The following is a 14,759-nucleotide window of genomic DNA, read 5'->3' as shown; positions in this document are numbered from 1 at the left end:
AAAGCAATGGATTTCAAGGCCAGAAGAGGCCAACCCCCATTGTGCTCATCTAGTCTGACCTCCTTTATAACACAGGCCAGAGAACCTCCCCAACTATTTCCAAGTAATTTGCTTTTAGAAAAACCTCCAATCTTCATTTAAAAATTCACTGATGGAGAATCCACCACAACCTTTGGGAAATCGTTCCAATGGTTTAAATTTCCAATGGTTTAAATCTCTGGTTTAAATTTACACCTTATTTCCAGTCTGAAATTATCTAGCTTCTACTTCCAGCTACTGGATCCTGTTAGACCTTTCTCGGTTAGACTGAAGAGCCCATTATTAAATGTTTGTTCCCCATGTCTATAATGATAGGGTATAATCAAGTATTCCCTTTACCTTCTCTTTGTTAAGCTTAATCGAGTCTTTGAGTCTCTTACTAAAAGGCATGTTTTCTAATCCTTTATTCATTCTCACGTCACTCTCTGAACCCTCTCTAGTTTTTCAGTGTCCTTGAACTGTGGGCACCAGAACTGGACACAGGATTCCAGCAGCAGTTGCACCAGTGCCAAATACAGAGAAAAAATAATCTCCCTCCTCCTACTCGAGATTTCCCTGTTTATACATCCCAAGATTTAATTAGCTCTTATGGCCACAGAGTCCCCCTGGGAGTTCATGTTCAGATGATTCTCCGCTACAACCCCCAAATCTTTTTCAGAGTCCCTGCTTCCCGGGATAGCATCCCCCACTGTGTAAGAATGGCCGCATTCTTTGTTCTGAAATGTACATATTTACGTTTAGCTGTACTAAAATGCATGTTGCTTCCTTGCACCCAGTTTACCAAGCGAGCCAGATGGCCCTGTATCCGTGACCTTCCGCTTCATTAATTATTGCACCCTGGATGTTTGTGTCATCTGCAAACTTTATTGGTGAATATTTTTTGTTTTCTTCTAGGTCACTGATAAAAATGTTAAATAGAATAGGGTCAAGAACCGTTCGCTGTGAGACTGCTTTGAAAACACACCCGTTCCATGCCGATGCCCCATGTACAGTTACGTTCTGAGACCTATCAGCCAGCGCTGTGGGAGGCTTTCTTCATCACCAGAAGCGGCATTAAAGCTTGTGTTCTGCAGAAATTCAGGTGGCCAGAAACAGCAAAATGGTGGGGACCACGTCTCCCAGCCAGCTGAGCTCTGCTGCCTCCACTCCTGTCCGGGCGAGGCTGCGTTGCACGCTCCACATTCCAGGATGTCCTTATGCACGTCACTCCACTGTCGTCAGTGAGAGAGTGCATGTGGAAAGAGGGCAGGAACACAGCGGGCATTGTGCCCGGCCTTTTGGAACCTTCTGTAAAGCTTTGCTCTTTGCTGGTACATTTTGGTCTGGGGGGGTTTTTGTTGTTTTTTTAATATAAGTCTTCAGGCAACTGCATCTGCCAAGGAATTAGCTTCTGTCAGAAGGGATGCAGCTCATGTGTGGTTCGTGAACTAAGGAACTCATGATCCCTTAATGGCCTTCTGCATGTGGCCTTCTTATATCACTGGTGTCCAGCCTGGCTTGTTAGAGAGTTGCTCCTGATAATTGAGCTTTCGCTGTATGTTCGCACGCACAGCCATTCTGGAGGAAAAAGTAGACTGAGGCTAAGCCTCCCTGCACTGTTCTCCCCTTTGCATTCAAACCGCTATCATGTGCTGCACATATCGTGGTGATGTTCCTAGGAAGGCTCTGCTGTCTGTCTCATTCTTAGACCAGAGCCGTGGGACTGCATTCTGTCACCAGTTTGGGCACTGATTTTTGTTTTGGATCAAGAGCAGGTAGCTTCAGCTCTCTGAGTGTCCATTTTTCTGTAAAATAGGCTTATGCTCAAGAATCAGCCACCCATCCGCGATAGACACTGAATAAACACAGAACAGAGACAATCCCTGCCCCAAAAAGCTTCCAGTCTAGCTATAAAACAAGAGGCAACAGCCTGACTGTTGTCAGTGTTTCTATAGGTCTCATAGCAAAGTAGAGTTTTAAGGAGGATTAAGAACATAAAAATGGCCAGACTGGGACAGACCAATGGTCTATCTAGCCAAGGATCCTGTCTTCTGACAGTGGCTGGTGCCAGATGCTTCAGAGGGAATGAACAGAACAGGGCAATTATTGATTGATCCATCTCCTATCGTCCAGTCCATCTTCTGGCATTTAGGGACACCCAGAGCATGGGGTTGCGTCCCTGACCATCTTGGCTAATAACCGTTGATGGGCCTATCCTCCAGGAACTTATCTCATTTTATATTTTTGAACCCACTTATACTTTTGGCCTGGCAACGAGTTCCACAGGTTGACTGTGCGTCGTGTGAAGAAGTGCTTCCTTGTGTTTGTCTTAAAGCTGCTGCCCGTTAATTGCATTGGGTGACTCCTGGTTCTTGTGTCATGTGAAGGAGTAAATAACACTTCCCTACTCACTTTTCCCACATCACTCATGATTTTGTAGACCCCCTGTCATATCCCCCTTAGTTGTCTCTTTTCTAAGCCGCACGGTCCTAGTCTTTTTAATCTCTGCTCGTATAGCAGCTAGTCCATCCCCCTCATCATTTTTGCAGCATTTCCAATTCTAATATCTCTTGTTGACGGAGGATAATGACGTAGTTTTGCAGATGTTTACAGGTAGCTTGTCCCAGGCGTGAGGGGCAGAAGGGGAGAAGACACGAAGGTGCTTTTTTAAAAATGTAAGAAGCGGATGGTAAAGACTGATCTCATGGGACAACTGAAAGTTTGGCTCCCACCTCTGATCCTGAATGCAACATACTAGGGAGGGCAAGGATAACTTGTGAAGGACCTTGCCCCTAACCAACTTACTTCTCAGAGAAGGCAGAAAGGTTGAACTTCAGGCATATTGCAACCCTTTGATGAAAGATACAAGGCTCAGATTTCTCTTTTCCTCCTTCCTTACGAGGACGTCAAACTGTAGCTGAACTCTGCTGAACGTCAAATGGGCCTACCTCGGACATGCTGTGTTTTTATATGCTCTGTGCCTGAGGGTAGCAGAATGCTCACGTTTCCCCTCAAGGCTGTTGTTTTTATTGGTCTGGCACAGCGGCTCCCAACCTTCCTGGGTTCATGTTCCACCTCCTTCAAAATATTCTGTGACATGAGTGGATGGCGTATCCCGCTCCTATACCACCAGTGTACACAGAGCACAGTTAGGGGAATCCCTGGCTGGTTTATTAGCTAAGGAGAACTGGGAGGAGGCCCAACTGAACCTGCTCTCTTGCTTTGCGTGCAGACCAGCCTACATCCTACCGCCGGGTGATGAGAGCTGTGGTCTGTTTGAATCATAGTGTCTGTTGTGTTGGAAAGCCCCTTTTTTTTTCAAAGAGCTGTTGCTTTCTTCACATCACAGTCTGTGCACTCCTTGCCGGCACGACTTTCTTGTTTTTAATGGCCCCTAGCCGGGGTTCCTTCTACAATGAATTGGCCAGCCAGTCCTGAGAAGGGATCACTCGATGAAATCATAGTGCGTCAGAGCTCCCCCATCAAGGGAACATGCCTTCAGAATGTACCAACAATCGTCCACCAGGGAACCATTTTTAAAAGAGTGGGGAGGGTTCTCCAGTCTGAAATGTATGTGACCCAGCTGGGTCAGAAGGGGGACATACTATTTGCTGTTTATATTGTGGTAATACCCAGAGGCCTCAAGACCCCACTGTGCTGTGTGCTATACAAACACCTACAAAGCCACGGTCCCTGCACTGAACAGCTCACAATTCTCACCTGCTGGGTGACCTTGGGCAAGTCAATTCCCCTCTCTGTGCCTCAGTTTTTCTCATGGAAAATGAGGATAATGAAACTGACCTCCATGGTAAAGCACTTTTGGGGTCTACTGATGAAAAAAATCACTATTATTTTACTATTAATATTACAATCGCCACTAGAGGCCCTAACTGAGATCAGGGCCCCACTGTGCTAGCTGCTATATGTACACATAGCAAGAGACAGCCCCTGCCCTGAGGAGTTTATATGATCTAAATAGACAAGGCAGACAAAGGGTGGGAGGGGAAACAGGGGAAGTGACTCACCCATCCTCAAACCAAATCAGCCAGGAAGAGAAGAACCCAGATCTCCTGGCTTCCTGTCCAGTGCCTTACGCACTAGACCACATAGGCTCCCTTATAGATCAGAGGTGTTCAAATTGCGGGGTGAGGAACATTCAGGTGGGCGCAGCCAGGCCCAGGGCCAGCCCCCCAAGGGATGCAGGGAGGGAGCGCCACTCAGCCCTGCTCTGCTCCGGGTCCAGCCACAGCCTCCGACCCCAGCTCAGCCTTAGCACCCGGAACTGGCTTGGCCCCTGGCCACCATGGCCCCCAGCCCTGACCACCAGTCCCCAACTGTGGTCCCATTTCCAGCCCCAGCTGGGGGGGTAAAGTGGGGATGCGGACTGGGATAAAGGAGGGCGTGGGGTAACACGTTTGGGGACTACTGTTAAAGATGGATGAAGTAAGTTAAGATAACAAAGCTCGTTGTTTTGTTACTGTGGCTGACTTTAAACATGGGGCAGAGAGATCATCACAAGCCACTCATGCAGCAGGAATCCCTAAATAAAATGTGCAGTGGTTCTAGCCTTGAATTTCACCATCTAAACATCAAGTCCACCTTTCAAAATATTTCTTCCACAGAAACACAAGTACCTGCTCTGTCCTCTTGAGCTGGTAGTGCAGTGACCCCCAATGGCCTAATATGGTCAGGACATCTCATCCCAGCTGCTTTTAAAACAATTAACAAAAGATCCTAGTATCTTTGTTTACACTGTAAGTCAAGATTTATCGGTGTACATGTGGGAGTTTTTAGTTACCACAAGCCTATTAATCCAAGGCTACCATCCTCTGGGTAATTTCAACTGGCAGGGATGGATTGACGCTAAATGTGATACTGATTAAGGAAACATGTTGGGGGGGGAACCCATCCAAGCACTACTCCCAAACAATTAACAGATGCTGCACTCCTACATGTACTTGAATTGTGGGTACACATTGTAAAGGACTCACTCATTGGGGGGGGGCAGCCACACTCGGAATCATTGTAGCAATGGTGCATCTACAAAGATTAAATTGGGAATACAGGGCTTGTACATTCCCGCAAGGCCAGTTTTAAACGGCTGCTGTTTCCTCCAAGAGAGAAAACCCTTTAAATGCCATCCTTGCAAAATTCCTTCTTGAGCGCTCCTTGGGTGAGAGTTTGTGTGTTTCTTTCCCCACTATTTACAAGCAAGAAGATGATTCATAAATTGCAAGGCCAGAAGGGAACACTGCGCCCATCTGGACCTCCTGTATAAGGCAGGTCAGAGAACATCCTCAGAATAATTCCTGACAGCTCAGAACTCTGGTGGGGCTTGAACATACAACCTACAAATGCCCTCCCAGCTCTGTACCTCTCGCCTTTCTCTTTTCCCCCATTGTCATCACAGCAAAGGGCCGGCAAGTGAATTCTGCATCAGGGCCGGTATATTTCCAAGGCAATACCTGCAGAGCCAAAGCCCACCCAGATGGGGAATAAAATGCAAATAATCTCCCTGGGTGAGAGGATTCACCAGCGCCCTTTTTTTTTTTTTTTTTTTTTTTTTTTTTTTTTTGCCAGGCTGGGGCGCTAGGTCCAACGAGAACCTGCTTGCCTGGAACCAAGTTGTCCTACTTTCTGCAGTCACTTTGGGGGAAGACGAGATGAAACTACAACTCCCAGCGGGCCTTGCGGCCGACCTTTCAAGATGGACGCCGGTGATTGGCTGGAGGCTGGGCCAGTGCGAGGGTGGCTTGTAGGCTGACTGACTGACTGAGCGCTAGGCCCGGGCCCGGCTGCCGGTGTCTGTGTCTCGGAGAGAGGCAAGATGGTGCTGGAGAGCACGATGGTCTGGTGAGGAGGGGCCGGGGCGAGGGGCGGCCCGAGACGGGCGGGGCGGGGCGGGGTCGGTCCGGGCCGAGACCCCGGGGAGGGGCCGGGCCGGGCCGGGCCGGGCCGAAGAAGGGGGACCCGGCCCCCGTGGATTTCCCTGAGTCATCCCGGCTCCTGCCCCGTTGCCTAGCGCCTAGGCCCGGCTGGGCGGGAGGAGGATTAGTCTGAGGTGGAGCAGGGTCAGGCAAGGGGGGGCCTCGCCCAGGTGCCGCGGGGGGGCAGGGTTGCGGGGCTTGCCCCGGGGCGGGGCGGAGCGGAGCAGGGGTGGGGGCAGGTAGCGGGGCTCGCCCAGGCCCCAGAGCGGAGCGGAGCAGGGCCGGGAGGGGGTTTCGGGGGGGCTAAGGTGGAGCTGGGGGGCTGGTTCAGGCCCGCGGGGGAGGCAGCTGGCTGCGGGAGGATGGGGGCGGTGAGGGGGTGGAATCGGCTGGGGTGGGGGGAAGCGCAGGGCCGGGGGCTGTCGAGGTGGGGGTGAGCCGGGGAGTGCGTGGAGCTGGCTCAGGCAGGAGACACTGGGGGGTTGGGGGGCAGGACCACGTGTGGGGCACAGTCAGGAGAAAGGGGGTTTGGGGAGCGGGGCTGGCTGGGCGGCCGGAGGAGGGCAGGTGGGGGTGGAATATGTCAGGCCGAGGAGGCTCTTGGGGGCAGGACCCTGAGGTGAGGGGCGGGTGAGGCCTGGGTGCGGTGGGGTAGGGATGGGGGGATGTCAGGGGAGGGTTGGTGTGGAGATGGGGGGGATGTGGAACCGGCAGGGTGGGGAGACTCTGGGGGGCAAGTGGGGGCGGGACCAGGGTGGGCGTCTGGTTCAGAGGCGGGAGGTGGGGAAGAGGAGCAGGGCTGACTTGATTGGGGTGAGGGGAGCTCGGGGTGGGGAGGTAGGAGGGCTGGATTAGGGTCGGGCAGGAGGAGGGCTGGCATAGCCCCAGGCTGGAGAGATGTAAGGGGGAGGAGGCTGAGGTGCGGGACTTGGGGAGGGCTAGTGCCAGACATGGGGTCTGGAGCTGGGCTGGGTTAAAGTCAGGCAGTGGGGAGTGGATGGGGGAGATGGTTACAAGATGGTGGGAATTGCTGTCTTTATTTGGGGGAAAAGTTAGTGCTGGGCTGGTGGGGGGACTGAGCTGGGTGTCCATTCCAGGCTGGAAGGTGGTTTGGAGCTAGGGCGCTGGCTGAAGTAAGGGCAGGGAGAGTTGTTTGCTGGATGTACGTTTGGGCTGGGAGGGCTATGGAGATGCTCGTTGTTTGGATGGGGAGCTTCACCTTGGCTGTGGAAGGCTTTAGGCTGGTAGGCAGAGAATGATAGGCTGATGGCACTCTGTGACAGGAGGTTCAGAAGTGGGGCAGTCCTGGGGTGTCATGACATTTGGGTCAGCTGGGATAGGGCCAATGTTTGATACTGGTTGGGGAGGGCTTGATGTTGCGGAGAAGCTGCAGGGCAAAATGTGTGTGGCGGGCAGAGTCTGGGAGATGGGGAAGGGCGGACTCTGGGAGAATCAGTTGTGGCTGAGAAGTGGCAGCATTTGACATAGCTGCACTTAGTTCATTCACTTCACACTGGACCAACAAAGATAGCCAGGGCCTTCTTTCTATTAACTTGCCTCTAGCCTGGCCTGGATTCAACCACCAACCTTCCTGCCCATCCATCCCCTGCACATTATCTCATAGCACAAGCAAGGCTAGTTGGAGTTTGATGTGGCCCAATGCAATTTGTTACAGGAGCAGACAACGGAGACTGTTCACAGGGTACAGTGTCTGACTTCCCCTCCCAGAGAGCTAAATAACCTTTTTGCCCTCTCAGCTCACACCCCCTTTCTTCCTCCGCACTTTCAGTGACTGGTGTGTATAGGTGAATTAATGCATGGCTGGCATGAAATCCTGGGCAGCTGTAATCCGACTGTATTAGTGTTGTGCTGTTGCTTAATACCAGATGTGAAGTAAAATGGTGGTGTTCGTTTTGCCTTCTATATTACCAAACTCCTAGCTAGAGCTAAAATCAGGCACAGAAAATGTTTGTAGTTCAGAAATGCATAAAAAATCACTAAAGTTATTATTAAACATACTATTGTCTGGTGCACAATAAAGATAATGGCTACTACAATACCTCAGACCCATTAGTTGCTGCAGTCTAATTATCAAATGAAACAATGGCAAAGTTTCATAAGATGCACAAAACTTCCCTTGTGGGTTGTATCTAAATAGCTCTCCACTTAGTTGGACAGAGGCATCAGAGTAGTTTGACTTGCTGAGTAATTTCCTAGTAGCTTGATTTGCTAAGTAACTGTGTCAGACCCAAATAAGAGACAGTGTCAGGTTAATTATTGTTCTCTTGCAGCTGTTGATTTCATTACTTGGGGGGAATGATTTCTCAAATTGGAGTATAAACTCCCAGATCTAGTGGGTCCAGTCCATTGTTGTCCTGTACAATGTGTGGTCATTTATACCATTGCAGAATGGGTGCAGTGGGCTGCCCTTCTGGTCTGGCAGTGTATTTACCCTCATTCTTACACAATGACTGCACAAGGTGCAGGGCAAGAAGGACTGGGCCACGGGTGTGTGTAGTGGATTAGACCAGAGCACTGGGAGTTGTGAATCCTGGTTTCTGGCCCACGTCATGCCACTGGTACTGTGTCACCTTGGGAAGTCATGACATCTGTGTCTGGTAAAATAAGAATATTAACTTGCTTCTCAGGTTTGATATGAGACTTAATGTGAGCAAAGCATTTTGAAATCTATATGCCATGTACTATGTCTTATTACACACATTAGCTTCCATTCATTGTGTCAATGAATGGCTGCTTTTTGTAGTAAAGAATATTTGCATTCAGCAGCACACAGTGTAACAGTTTTGCATTTTAATACAGGGCATGAGAAACTGGCTTTGTGTTGTAAGCTAAGAGAGCAAGGATTAAAACTGGATCCTGTGCACTGACGTTCTGTATGTGAAAGGTTTGAAATTGCACAGAAGCAAAACTACTATGTAGTTGCTTCTGTGGGCTGAGCTCCTTGCACACACCTGGGGCTCCTTGCTTCCTTCCATTCGCCCCACAAGCTGTTGGTGTGCCTTAGTTCAGGGGCTCTCTGCAACCCCTCCTTGCCCCTTTTCAGGGGCTTTGTGTGCCCTCCATTTCCCCACCATTGTTTCTTCTGTCTGGGAGATATGTCATTCAGAGGCTCGACATTTTAAACTCTATTGGGAAGAAGGGAAGAGCTGAGATGTGGGGGGCGTGGAAGATGACAGTGGCCCCATCAACTGGTTCCTTGATCTACAGAGAATTACAGACTGGTTGAAGCTGGTAACTCAGCTAACTAGATGCCTGGGGCTCCCTATGTCTCCTCCTTCCCAGTTTTGTTTTTCACCAAAATCGATAGGGTTCTGCCCATTAATGCCTAGATTGAACATTCCCTGAAATGGATCGGCTCTGGCATTCCAAGGTTATGTTATCGACAGACATGCCATCAAGTTGAGTGTCTGGCCCCTCTTTGTTCAGCCAATACTAATATTAATGAAAGTCCTATTGTACTAGCCCTCAGTGTTATAGATGTGTTAGCTTGCATGGAATGGGTCAGCCAGCAAGTGGGTAGAGAGTAAATCAGACTTACGGCAGGGACTATCTTGTCTTGTTAGCATCATCTTAACTGAGGGGGAGCCAGAATATTAATCTACTTTGGGAACACAAGTGAAACCACTAAGATGGTAATTCACTGTTTGATAATACTATGCACATATATGGCAACTTGCACCCAAGGAGCTCAAAGCATTTTGCAAAGAGCAAGTGAGAATTAGCTTCATTTTACACTTAGGGAGGGAAATGAAGCTCTGAGGGGTGACTTGCCCAGTGAGTTAGTGGCAGAGTCCAGAATAGAACTCAGAACTCCTCCTTCCCAGTTCCTGTTTTAACCACTAGACATCACTGCCTCCCAAACAATCAAATCTGTATAACAGGGGATACCTGAACTCTGGGACAAAGCCATATTGACAGCTTGCCAAGAGCCTGGCCTGCATTGAATGTTTCATTAGCTCAGTGGTCCCCAAACTTTTTACCCCACAACCCCCCTTACCCTTGTCTGCATGTCCCCCAGCCCCTGCACCTGTCTGGCTGGAACTGATAGTGGGGCCATGGTTGGGGACGGGGGGGAGGGGTCTGCAGTCAGGGCTGGAGGCCAAGGCTGGGAGCGGGGCTGTGGTAGCCAGGGACCCTGGCGGCCGAGGCCGTGGATGGGAACTGCAATGGGGGGCCGGGGGCCGCAGCCAGGGATTGCAATGGGGGGCCCAGCACCAAGGCAGGCCCAGAGCAGAAATCGGGGCAGAGCAGGGCTAGGTAGCATGCCTTCTGTGATCCCTGTGGGGGCTGGCCGCGCCCCTCCCCCTGAACGTTCCTGCACCCCACAGTTTGGGGACCTCTGCATTAGCACCTGGGGCTGAGACACATGAGACCTCAGTTTTAGTCCCAGCTCTCATTGACTCTGTGTGACCTTGGGGAAGTCTCTTCCCTGTCTGGGGCTCAGTTTCCCTATCTGTAAAATGGGAGCATGGATATTTGTCTACCTTTGCCACAGCACTTTGGAAGCTACAGATGAAAAGTGCTATAGCCGTGCTAAGTTGCTATAATATCAAAAAGCTGTAGACTGCTTCTTAAAATGTCAAATAAATGCTCATGCCCCTAAGAGATGCTTGTGTATGTGTCTGTATCCTGATAGGAACATGGTTATTGCCCCATCAGATTGGTCAAGCTATTCTTTATCTTGTCTCCAGCCATGGCGAATACTGCTGATGGATGAAGAGAAATTGCTTGTTCTTTGTGTTCACCTGCAGAACTTAGACCATGCAGGTGCTGTCAAGTGCTCTTCAGCTTGCAGTTACAGGGAGAAGGAGCGCCAGGCCTCGTTTTAGGACTCATGGACTGAGGCTCTCGAAGGACAGGCCCCTGGATTGCCCTACTATAACCAGGGCTTTAAAATAGGTTTGGTTCTTAGGTCTGAATGTCAAGACCGTTGAGTGTGTTAAATATGGGACTTCTGTAGGTCAGTTTTCTCTTGTCTGAAGAACCCATGACGTTTTTTGTGGGCTGTTTGTATCTTTCTTTCTCTTTCTCTCTGCCTGAAGAATTGACTGCTAGCAGTCTGACCACAGATCTAGGGTCCTGAGGCTTCATTGTCATGAGCTAGCTTAGGGTAAAAACCAGACTAGCCTGTGTTTCAGTTCTGACCTTATCTGCTTCTCTTTGTATTTCAGTGTCGACAACAGTGAATACATGAGAAATGGAGATTTTTTACCTACCCGCCTGCAAGCCCAGCAAGACGCTGTCAACATTGTGTGCCACTCGAAAACCCGTAGCAACCCAGAGAACAATGTGGGGCTCATTACCTTAGCGAAGTATGTCTGCAGAGTTCCCCCTCCTAGAAATCAAAATGACTCCTGCTCTCCCACCCAGAAGATGGGAGTGGTTTAGTGTAGGGTTTCCCAGACAGTGGGTTGCAACCCCCCTGGGAGTGGGGGAGTAATGTGAGGAGTATAATACAATCTATAACAGAGATCCTGCTCCCTGCACACCTTGATCCTGCAAGGTCAAATATTCCGTCAGCCTCTCAAAATACACAAATTACACAGGCTTATCATTGATGCATTAGTAAATCTAAGGGAGTTACAAACCTTTCTGACCTTGCATGAGTGAGCGCCAACCTGAAAAGGCTGAGAAACACTTATCTAGTGTATTGAGCACAGACCTAGGAACTGGCTTCTGCTGTCAACTCAGCCCCTGGTTTCTCCATGTGACTGTGGGAGACTGTGCCTCAGTTTCCCCATCTATAAAAGGAAACTGCCTTTCAAGGGGAATTGGGAGGGTTTATTAATGGTTTGAAAGGACTTCTATAACAATGCAACCATTTATGTTGTTTTAGTAACTGTGAAGTGTTGACTACACTTACTCCAGACACGGGACGGATCCTTTCCAAATTACACTCGGTGCAACCCAAAGGGAAAATTACCTTTTGTACAGGAATCAGAGTTGCTCATGTAAGTGACGGTGTTCATTACTTTCTCTTAAATGAGTCATCATCTTATATTTCTATAGCCCCTCTCATCCTAAAGCACTTTGCTAACTGCTAGTGTGGCCTAGTAGATAGAGCACTGGGCTATGTCTCAGGGGACCTGGCTTCTATTTCTGCTTCTGCCATTGACCTGCTGGGTGATATTGAATAAGTCACTGTGCCTCAGTGTCCCCATCTGTAAAATACGGATAGTGATATTAACCTCATTTGTAAAATGCTTTGAGATCTGTGGATGAAAACTGCTAGATAAGGGGTTGGTGTTGTTAAAATAAAGCCTTAGCACAGTAAAAACAATGAGAGTTCTGTAGCAATTTAAAGATTATCAGTCTTTAAAGTGCTGCAGAACTCTCGTTGTTTTTGCTGTATACAGACTAACACGGCTACCCCTGTGGAACCCTTATCATGGTGTTTGTTTCTGGGTGGAACACAATAGCTGTTTAACAGAGTATAGCCCTGCTACCCAGCAGTTTAGGATACTGAATATCTTCATTTGAAAGTGCAGGGTGAATTTAGACAAGTGACCGGTAACTACTCAAGTTGGAATTGAGCCAGGTTATGGGATTTAATGTAATCCTGCTACAACTCCAGTCTGCTACCATGGTGAATAATTCTGTTGAGAAGTTGTGTGAGAAAATCAATGAGGCTGTTTGGTGAAGGGGAAGAAAGAGAAATATAAACTAGAGAGAAGCTCAGAGTCTTTGGAGATGGCATTTGATTTGATACAAAATTGCAGGGATACAGTTGAAATACATCTCATGTATATGCAGCCAGTTTATGGGGGCCAAATTCCAGCAATTCACACCCACAAAGGAGGGATGCCTTTGTTTCCCTTAAACATCTGGAATAGGTCTTAGGGTTTAGTCACTCCCTTCTCTCCTGTTCTTTCGCTCAATCCTGGTATATGTGCTTCTCATCTCATCCGCTGCCATGTACATCTGGAAAGCTATTATTGAGAGGGGGAAGGATGGTCTTGTAGTTAAGGCATAGGACTTGGAGTCAGACCTTCTGGTCTGTTGCCAGATCTGCCACAGATTTACTTAGGGTATGTCTATACAGCAACTAGACACCTGCGACTGGCCGATGCCAGCTGACTTGGGTTCTTAGGGCTTCGGCTGCAGTGCTGTTTTATTGCTGTGTAGTTTTCTGGGCTTGGGCCAAGCTCTGTGACCCTCCACATTGCAGGGCCTTCCAGCCCAGGCTCCAACTCGAGCTCAGACATGTACATCGCAGTGAAATAGACAGGGTGCCAAGTCAACTGGCATGGGCCAGTTACGGGTGTCTAGTTGCTGTGTGGACATACCCTTAGGGACCCTGAGTAAGTCACTTAATCTCTCTCTTGCCTCAGTTTCCTTGGGTGTAAAATGAGGATCAAAATATCTGCCTCACAAATGCAGCTAGATTAATATTTGTTATACTTGGATCCTTTGATTGAGAAGTGGCATTGTTAGTGCCAGTTCCTTCTAAAGCTTCTTGTAGAAGCAGCAGACACTTAAAAGCAGTTTGTTGCCTTGTCCTGAATCACTAGCATACAGAGCCTTAGAAATCCTTGACAGTGTTTGGGGTGGAGACCTATTATCACTTCTAGCCCGTTTTCTAGGTCAGTGAAGATCATTTTACAATGTATTCTCCAGCACTTTGCTCAATGTGGGTGTAAATCTCAAATAATACGGCTTTCATCATCTTGAAAATACTCCTCAGCCTAATGAATCTTGCTTCTTAAAAGTGCCTCCTGGTATTTAGCTCAGCTTTAGTCCATTATTCCAAGGGTATATGTGTGCACGCACGCTGGGCATTTACATTTGCTTAATAAATCAGTCACCATCAGCTTCCATATGAGGATTAACAAGACTGGAACTGTCCAACTTGGAAAACAGATGACTACGGGTTGATGTGCTAGAGGTCTCTAAAATCATGACTGGTGTGGAGAAAGTGACTTGGGGAAGTGTTGTTTACCCCTTAGCATAACTCAAGAACCAGAGGTCACCCAATGAAATTAACAGGCAAAAGTTTTGAAACAAACAAAAGGAAGTACTTCAACCTGTGGAATTCGTTGCTGGGAATGTTCTGAAGACCAAAAGTATAAGTGGGCTCAAAAAAGAATTAGATACGTTCATGGAGGATAGATCCATCAGTGGTTATTAGCCAAGATGGTCATGGATGCAACCCATGCTCTGGGTGTCTCTCTGACTGCCAGATGCTGGGGCTGGGTGATGGAATGGTTCACTCAATAATAGCCATGTTCTGTACATTCCCTCTGAAGTATCTGGCATTGGCCACTGGCAGAAGACAGGATACTGAGCTCAATGGACCATTGGTCTGACCCAGTATGGCTGTTCTCACATTCTTATGTTCACCATGGATGACAATTCTTATTTTCCAGTTGGCTTTGAAACATCGTCAAGGCAAGAATCACAAGATGCGCATCATTGCCTTTGTTGGAAGTCCTGTGGAAGATAATGAGAAAGATGTGAGTAAAGCACAACCAGTTAGATGAAATCTCACGGGTGTGTTTAGTCTGTGATGGTGAACCCTCAGGTCTGGTCTACACTGCAGAGCTATATTGGTATAACTAATCCCTCAGGGGTGTGAAAAATCCATACCTAAACACTTGTGTAGACAGCGCTAGGTCGACGGGGGAGCCTCTCAGGGAGGTAGATTAACAACACCGACAGGAGAGCTCTCTCCATCGGCACAGAGCATCTTCACTGAAGTGGTGCAGCCGTGCCAATGCAATGTTTTAAGTGAAGCCCTCAGTCTTCAAAGCAGTTTCTTTAGCTGTTTATACTACTCATCACCATGGTATCAAA

General features: G+C 48.5%; 1 protein-coding gene across 2 annotated transcripts in view; it reads left to right on the top strand.

Annotated features, from left to right (window-relative positions):
* The window catches only part of LOC137167485 (26S proteasome non-ATPase regulatory subunit 4), a 60,730-nt gene that overhangs the window by 35,430 nt on the left and 10,541 nt on the right, over positions 1 to 14,759 (top strand). The window contains exons 1-4 of one of the 2 annotated variants that reach the window (XM_067569690.1): positions 5,744 to 5,871; positions 11,138 to 11,278; positions 11,803 to 11,917; positions 14,333 to 14,419. In XM_067569690.1, the coding sequence (XP_067425791.1) occupies positions 5,846 to 5,871; positions 11,138 to 11,278; positions 11,803 to 11,917; positions 14,333 to 14,419 (369 nt within the window). In that variant the 5' untranslated portion in view covers positions 5,744 to 5,845. Of the gene's footprint in view, positions 1 to 5,743; positions 5,872 to 11,137; positions 11,279 to 11,802; positions 11,918 to 14,332; positions 14,420 to 14,759 lie in introns of those variants that run through there. The other variant, XM_067569691.1, reaches the window with a different exon arrangement.

This window comes from Emydura macquarii, unplaced genomic scaffold (genome assembly GCF_026122565.2).
Source record: "Emydura macquarii macquarii isolate MOO-44397 ecotype Brisbane River unplaced genomic scaffold, CSIRO-AGI_Emac_v2 contig_2924, whole genome shotgun sequence".
NCBI classification, from domain to species: Eukaryota; Metazoa; Chordata; order Testudines; family Chelidae; genus Emydura; species Emydura macquarii.
The sequence above is the reverse complement of the archived record's forward strand: the minus strand, read 5'-3'. Positions and strand labels throughout refer to the sequence as shown.